Here is an 8,657-nt window from a genome sequence, read left to right as displayed (position 1 = left end):
AAAACTAATTTATCGAGCTTCTATTCTATGTAATTTTATTGTATTAAACAGCAATGAAATAAAATCTATTAAGTTAAAGAATCTCTTAGTTGTATAACGAAAAAACTATTTCAGATTTTTTATTTACAACTAAGCCCAGAAAACCGGTAAACATTAGTGTTAATCGGGTTTAAGACCCATTTTGCTAACGTTTACCAGTATCTTAGGTTTAATTGTAAATAAAAATTCAGAGATGACTTTTTCATTAATAGAAACAAAGTTTAGGGATTTTTATGGAGGTTTTCATATATAAAAATGTATAGTAAGCTTTATTATTTATGTGCACCTCGTTGGCTTAGCTAATTGGCTTTAGTACTCAAGTTGGGCCTAATTAGTTTGCAATTTGTTGGGTATTCAAACATCAACACACAAGTAAAATATGCAAAGAAAAACTATAGACAAAAGAATTGTGTGGTTCACACGTAATCGTTTTACACCCATATGCGAATTAGAGAGATTTATTATTGGTATCGGAATGATTTACAATTACATTAAGGCTCTACATATATAGCTAGATACGAACAAATAAAACTTAGACAATATGTGAAACTAACATAATATATGTGAAACTAACATAATATCACCCTTGGGGTCGATATTTATATTCTTCTTCTTCACCATTTATGATGTTGGGGACCACTCACACCCACCAGAAACAATCAGTCTCCGCAACTCATAAGCTAGTTATGTGCGTTGAGTCTTATATAACAAGTCACGTGAATCAGACCCAGTTAAAATCGGGTCTCATCCTATATTTTATACGAAGAAATTAATAAATATTCTTGGCATTAAAAACCCCCCAAAAAACCGCTTTTTTTAATTATTATTATCTTTGGATTTTTTATTAATATATATGATGGATCCGTATTAAATTGAACTTATCATCACTCTTATGTCTTATCGAAAAATCAAAAATTGAACAAGGCTCACAAAATAAAAAACCATAGTGAACAAATTATGATTCTTATGACATATTTCATTAGAATTTTGCTTAAAAAATGCATTCAAAAACTTGTTAAATCTAATCAATTATCCCATTTGTTTACCTCCCATTCTCGAAATCCTTCTAAAGCTTAATTACAAATTTCCCCTTATCACGAGTTAATCCAGATTCTCAAAAAGTTAAAAACTCTAACATTTAAACAAACAAACATAACAAAATTCCAAAACTTTGACTAACCTTCAATTAATTACTCCTCCTCCAACTTAACATCAGGGGTGTAAGTGTGACTAAAATCAAAATCCATAAGTTTTTTAGGAATATCATTTGGAACAATTATTCCACCATTGTATCCATCTGTAAGCAACTTCCCAATCTTGGACTTCCACTCTGAGCTTTCACTCTCGTTTTTCCTATCATGAACAACTCTATCGCGATAATTTAACATCGTCCCCAAACCACTGTCAGCAATCCATCCGTATTCCATTAGCACACGCGCTTCACCTTCACTCAGATCCTTCCCAACCTTAAAACACAATTAACAAAAGAACGTTACTATTTTTTATTTTATGTTTATTAAAAATTTGAAAGAGTGAGAGTTACAATTAATGGTCGATTCTCGATGAGAGTAATCCTGCTACAGCTAGTAAGCTTCATGGTTGTAACCAATCTTTTGATCTGCCAATTTACAGGTAATGTGTCTACTAATTCAAAGAAGTATGTTGCGTATCCGTATTCTGGGCGTTCAAGCACTATCCTACAAAACAAGTAAAATTATAATATTTCAGTTTCTTTTACAGCTAATTAGAAATATGTTATAATAAAATAGTCAATGAAAGTGCATTGCTATTTGTTGAATTTAACCTGTTATGTCTTTTGAAAACGAAAATGAAAGACTGGAGGTCGCGGCACCAACCCCATTCAACTGGCCACTTTCGAACACGTAGATATCGTGCCTACAACATATATGACATTAAATTTCAAATATAATACTAATTAAAAAAATATTATGAAAATAAATAAAACTTTAATGAAAATCACCTGTTCCACAAGTGAAATAAGGCAAGCTAAACAATAACTAGCTTTTTCACCTTTACCACACCTTATTGGTCCAAACTTTAAAAATGACTGCCTTTGAGAGAAAAGCTGCGTGTGTAAACAAAGAAATAATTCAGTAAAAAGTTAATAGTATAAGTTAGAGAAAGGGAATATGCCTAGGATATTCCTTTTATGGTCTGGTAATGAATAATGGAAATTCTTGCAAACCTTTTCTATCACATCTTCAAGCTCTGAAAAACTCTCTTCAATATCCAATGCTTCATCATCCTCATTTTCTCCATAAAGTTTAATTTCATCAACTAAAACCCCTTTCTCAATTAACACCTAATAAATAAAACAATAACCATGAACAACCAAAATTTTATATAAAAAAAATTACTTTCAAATATTTACCTGTAGGAGTCCTGGAGCATCTTCCTCTAATGCTTTCTCAATCGAATCACTGAATTTATTAATCAAAATAAGTATAAATGATAAATCCATTACTTTTCATATGTAATAGTTAAAAAAGTTATAAACAAAAAAAAACACTTACGTGGCAGTTTTCCTTCTTTTGCGTGGTCTTTTCGGTAGGAATGGTATTGAAGACTGTGATGAAGTGGGCTTATCGTCATTGCCAAAAGACGAAAATGCCCTTGGGTTCTCAAAAGTCTCATGAGAACTACTCTTGGGGAATTTTCTTGATGCTAGTAATCTCATTCTATCTCCAAGCATCATGTCATCTATTATATCTTGGAATATTTCAGCATTGTTTAAAGGCTCACTTTTTACAGGTATTTGGTTATGCAAACATGGGATAACTGGAACATCTTTTTTTGGACTTTGTAAATCATCATCTAAAGGTTCAACTTTAACATTTTTGTAGTTTTGTGAGTCAGTTATTTTTTTAGCCTCACAAGAAGTAGAAACACTTTCATCTTGTTTTTCAAGGATTTCATTCTCTCTTCTTATTGGAGATCTTATACCAGAAACATCACTTTCTCCACTTTTTATTTGAGCATTGGGCAAGATCATGTCAGCTGAACTTGTACATGGGTCTGAAAACTTATTCTGTAACATGAAAATTTAGCAACTGATATTAAAAATATAAGTAAGGATCATTTTATTCGATAAATTAATGAGCTTATGCAATGTGTTTTGAAAAGACTTAGAGAGAAGCTGAGAGTTTTTATGTCTCAAAATAGAATGATAGGGTGAATGTAATACTATGAAATAGTGAACTAAATCTAATAAGCAACAAAAACAGAAAGAGATCTAAAGTTTGAATCATAGGACATTAGATGTTGTGTAGAAAACAAAAATTACCTCCATGGATGTCCCAGTGGACCCCACCAGTTCCCTGCAAATTAGGTATAAATTTATAAGAACAATAAAAAGGCAAGTGGATGACATCAGCAATGAAAAAAAAATGGCTACATGAATACACACCTAATGTTGGCATGGAAATCAGTGTTTGTGCTTGTTAAGGGGATGTTATTATTCGACTTAATGAGCTTAATGTGTTAAGCACTTAACCTGAACAGATATACATGGCTGTTTCTTTTTTACTTAATCTGAACAGAATTACTTAATGGGTTAAGCTAAAAAACCTAGTTACCTAGCTTAATGTATTAAGACACTAACTCTTTACCTATTTGTCCTCTCATGTTAAAAAGTTCATTTACCTATTTGTCCTCTCATGTTAAAAAGTTCAAATATTGTGACTTTTGTTTTTTGGAATGTAAGGATAAAAAGGTAAATTAGCCTCATTCAGACGATTTATACAGCGTAGAAAAGAAACAACCCCTAAGTTACAGGAATAAAATCACATATGAAAAGAAAGGAAACCATAAAAATAGAGGAAGACCTTGATAGCAGCATCCTCTGTCTTTCCTTCAGCACAACATGATCAAGATCCTCAAGGAACTCTTCAGAATTATCAACATCCTCATTATACTTTATTTCTAGTTTCTCTGAAAGCATTCTGTCTTGAAGAGAACTCCCAACACTGTGAACTGTGCCTGTTAGATGATATCAGCATTTAACTAGAGGAAATACTCAATTATAGTAAAATATATATACATGCCAATTATAGCACTCTACATTCATAAATGGGAAAATACAGGAAAAGACTTGGGAGTAACTTCATGTAAAGATTTACCATGTTGGATGTGTTCAAATGAGGCATCATCAGACCTTCCTTCACTCCCATCATGATCAGAATGAAAACCCTGTATGTCAACTTATCAAATTTAATAAAGGTGACATGTACATAAAAGCATCAATTACCTTGTCAGTTATCATATAAGAAACTAGAATATGAAAAAGAAACTGGTTATTGTTCGATAGAGATCATATAAAATGATAGGTGATCTATGCATAATAATGTTCAGATACGGTTTTATTGATAAGCTAAAACACAAAGAATTGAAAATGATAGCAAACTCACGACTATATGCACTGCAATTCTGCACAAACCAGTAATAGCAGTATAACTAGAAAAAGAATTTACTGAGAAGTGCAGAAGAACCACAAGGAGCGTCCATGATTAATGAATAATCAGATTGACAGCAGTAAGATATTACAAAGTCTTGTCATCAACCTTTTGATGTTAAAAAGGGTTCAACCCTAACAATAATGTAGCAAAAAGCCAAAATGTTATAAGTCTAACTTAATATCTATATCTGTGAACACCAGAGTTGCCATGTTATATCCAATTTCCCTTGATATCTTTGCTGTGAGATTTCTAAAAAAAAATCTGAAGAGGAAGGCAATAGCAGTTCCTCCTCCTGGAAACTTTGTGAAGTTCATAATCGTATTGTAAAACTACTTCATTAAACAATTGACAATGACTGAACTGAAAGCATTGATTATTGCTGAAAGCCTAAGTACAACAATAAACTCTAATGGACCTTAACAATTTTCAGATTTCTTTCAACGCAAACTAAGCTTACCAGTGAGTCACAGAGATCATCTTCCTTCTTGAGAGAATCATCAACCGGAGATCTGACTCGATAACAACAAACAGTCGATAATAATCCCTCAGAAACAGAAAATCAGAACAAATACAAGTACGAGCAACTCCAAACCAAAAGGCTTACCTAGCCGGTATCAAGATTTCCTTTTGGCTTCTCGACACAACCGTAGCGCGTAGCATTTTCAACCGTTGCTTCAATGGAACACAATCGTGCTCTTCTGACCATTCGGTTTCTACGGGTAGTTCATCCTCAGATTTCACTTGTTCGTCAATCAGCCCAATAGCAGGACAATTAGCCGTCATTCCTATAGCAATGTTTTAAATTTGATAATATTAGGATTAGAAATCGACGCAGGCGCATAAGATATAGACTAGAGAGACGCGAGAAGGAGGTGACCTTGGAAATAGTCTCGCCAGAAAAAATGTATGGTCTGTCTATTCGCATGGACCGAGAAGTGTGTGTGGGTGTGGGTGTGGGTGTAGTGGTGGTGGGAATCTGTTCACGTCGCTGGTGTCATGGGGAGAGTGAGAACGCACACAGATACAGATGCGGAGGGGACGTTGGGGGAGGTGGGCGGTAAACGGGAGCGAACACACTGGGGATCAAAACTCGGGGAGGGGGATGAATAGTTGTTTGAAATTTTTACTAAATCCGGTTGTTTGTTCCAAAAATATCGGAGCAAAGGGTTTTCTTAGTGGGTCAGTTAACCATAAAATAGAAAAAAATGGTAACATGGTATAACTATACCAGGTACTAGAGAAAAAAAAAGAAGAGGTAGAAAAATTATTTGATTGGCTTACTCCCCCGTTGCAGGATGTCATAATGTAAACGAGACACTAATGGGGAAGTGGTGTTCACGGTGTTATGACCACATTATAGAGGTGTCATATAGGCAAAAACACAGTTGGTACTCATACCGTGTGCTCTTATAAAAAATATATAGGTTAAGAATGAGGGGAGCGGGTTCAGCACCCTCTTTGTCAATGTCGATGTGGCTCAGTAAATATATGTCTGCTTTTTTGGTATGCTGAGGTTTGCATCCCAATTCGATAGGAAGATGTTGAATCTCTCTTCTTTCTTCTCCTCCACCATGACCAGGGGCAAAGCCAGGAATTTTTTAGGGTGTTCCTCTTAAATTATCAATCATCCAAAAACTACAAACATATATAAATTATCAAACAAAAGGAAAATATGGGGTTTTATTTGGTGTTTCTGTTATTCTATGTGCTTACAGAATGAGAAGAAAATGTTATGAAAATACATATATTAAAAGAAAAAATAGGAATGTCACTTTCTCCTTTCATTACCATTTATTTATTGCAATAAAGAAAGGAGGGCTGCTACATCTTATTGATGGGTTTTAGCCATAAGAACTTTCCTATGTGCGCATGCAAAACCCTAATGCTCGGATCTAGGCTTTCTAATTAAACATGCTTTGAATCCAAGACTTCTAATAACTATTTAGGCTAAATAACAACATTGAAACAGATCTAGAATCATACCTTTGAATTCCTTGTTGACCTTGTTGTCTTGGAGCTTCTAGAGTCACAAATGTCACTCCTCTAATGGCTTACAAACACCAATAGCAAGGAAGATGATTTAGGAGAGAGGAGAGGGGAGGAATTCGACCAGAGGTTCCTTACTTTAGGTTAAGTGTCGAATTCCATAAGCCATAGGGTCTATTTATACTTGTAGACTCCTTATGGATTACAGATAAGTCCCTATCAGATAATCTTCTCTTAAGGCTATCCAAATCCATTCCTAAGATAATCATATGGACGATTTTAGCTATCCTAAATCTCTTAGAATTCGTCCATACCATATCCAAATGGATTTACAGTCTAAAGTTTAACTATCAAACAATTGACAGTTTATACCCCTTTATTTAATTAATCTCTTTAAGTCACCAAATTAATTCTAATTAATTCTATGACTTATATTAATCAAATAACAATATATTATTCATTATATTATTCCCATAATATATTAATAATATTTACTCTCTCTTATTAAATCATCCTATCAAGTTGCTATGGTGAAGGCAACCCAAAAGGACTATGCACAACCGGATCAAATACTTGACTAATATAGTTACAGCCTTAGACACTATTCCAACAGTCTCCCACTTGGATAAGTCTAGTAACTATACAAGTACAATTTGGTTTGCAATCGTAGCTCTCAAAGACGCTGTCAAACTCTGATCTAATCAATCTTGTCCTTTAGATAAGGGAACGTACAGTCATCTGTTAGATATCATGCTGACAATCCTATGGAATGGTTAGTCAAGCATTTAGGTTTCTCGATCTCTGATTTATTTGACATAGAACTTAATCGAACACATCAATTCAGTTCTGACCGGGCCCGACACATAAGTCAAATCAAATCATCGAACGGCCGAGATATCGCTTTTACCTTCTTAGATAAAAGTTACAGATAAACTTCGACTTATATGCATTTACTTATTCATTAACCAACTATACACAACAATGCGTTTTATAACACCGAGTTACTGATGCGTTTTCGCATTATCAATGTACAACCAATTAACAAATAACAAACCATATATCTAGGTTTTAAGACTATATGATATTATCGTCTTGCAATCACCCTTTTATATCTTATTCCATAAGGTGATTCCAGCAAGCGCGGGTTTGTTCCAATGCTCAAAACACTTGTGGGAAGTGTGAGAGAGATGGCACCGGAGCTTGTTGGCCCAGTGGTGCATGCCGCAAGTGCGGAAAGGAGAGGCATGGTGCACGGGATTGTCGGCAGTCAGTGCCAATTCGGGATTTCAGGATTTGTTATCAGTGTCGGCAGGTTGGACATTTGAGGGTCAACCGTCCACAGTTCCTGCAGGACCGGTGCAGGCTCTAGCATCGGCCACCTTGAGGAGTTCAGGAGGAGGACAGGATGGAGCCGAGCCCAAGGGCTCAAGGTCGTGCTTATCGGCTTGCGGCAGAGGGAGACGGAGCAGTGCCGGAGGCAGCTGCGGGTATGATGCTCTCTTGATGTCTTGAGTAGCTTGCGTTGATTGTGGCGTATTGTTTGTGCTGGTGTCTGGTGTGGATTTCGATGCGGTATTCGTTGTTTCGCGGGTTTGGCATGGTTATGGATTGGTGCTTCAGGTTTTCGCTTGGCATTCGTTGTTCCCTGATGGTTTGATATAGTTATAGTTGGGTGTTTTGGTGCCGGTAGCCTTGTGCGGTTTTCGATGCGATATTCAACCTTTGGCAGGTTGTGGGTTTGGTTATGGGTTATTGCTTGGGAATTCCGTTGGTCATCGTTCGTGAGGGTTGATAGTGGAGACGAGGCACTGGGTTGAATGACGGGTAGCATCTGCAGTTGTGGAGAGGATAATTGAAAGATCGGATTCTTTTGAGCGGATTGATCAGGGAGGAGATGTGTTTTGCTGAGGGTTGCTTACGCTTGTGGGAAGCAGTCAGTGGGTAAATGTTCTCTTTGTGCAGGATGGTTCTGAAAGGTCGTTAGTGACGATCGGTGGCAGTTAGTCAGTGCTTTAGTGGGGGAGAATTGTAAAATTCTCCGGGAGATCGATGAGTACGTAAGGGTACTTAGCTGTTGGGATTCAGCAGTGTTTGTCAGCGCAAAGTATAGGCCGACGAGAGCGAGTGTTGAGTATGCGGGGCGAGATACAGACCTAG

At 35.9% G+C, this 8,657-nt stretch overlaps 1 protein-coding gene across 2 annotated transcripts; it reads right to left on the bottom strand.

Moving 5' to 3' along the window:
* Positions 1-442: 442 nt before the first annotated feature.
* LOC111911360 (uncharacterized) lies at positions 443-5,686 on the bottom strand. Of its 2 annotated transcripts, XM_023907151.3 has the most exons (14): positions 5,392-5,686; positions 5,119-5,299; positions 4,972-5,023; positions 4,179-4,248; positions 3,885-4,038; positions 3,344-3,377; positions 2,574-3,088; positions 2,432-2,480; positions 2,246-2,362; positions 2,021-2,125; positions 1,844-1,935; positions 1,583-1,736; positions 1,220-1,505; positions 443-788 (listed from the first exon to the last, which is right to left on the bottom strand). In XM_023907151.3, the coding sequence occupies exons 2-13, from the start codon at positions 5,295-5,297 to the stop codon at positions 1,230-1,232; spliced, it is 1,797 nt and encodes a 598-aa protein (XP_023762919.1). In that variant the 5' UTR covers positions 5,298-5,299; positions 5,392-5,686; the 3' UTR covers positions 443-788; positions 1,220-1,229. The 2 variants fall into 2 exon arrangements, with proteins under 2 accessions (XP_023762919.1, XP_023762918.1); XM_023907150.3 differs by lacking the exon at positions 443-788 and having other exon boundaries at positions 1,014-1,505; positions 5,392-5,685.
* Between the last annotated feature and the right edge of the window lie 2,971 nt (positions 5,687-8,657).

The sequence above is a fragment of the Lactuca sativa genome, chromosome 3 (assembly GCF_002870075.4).
Source record: "Lactuca sativa cultivar Salinas chromosome 3, Lsat_Salinas_v11, whole genome shotgun sequence".
NCBI lineage: Eukaryota > Viridiplantae > Streptophyta > Magnoliopsida > Asterales > Asteraceae > Lactuca > Lactuca sativa.
Note: the sequence above shows the minus strand (reverse complement) of the source record. Positions and strands in the feature narration are given on the sequence as shown.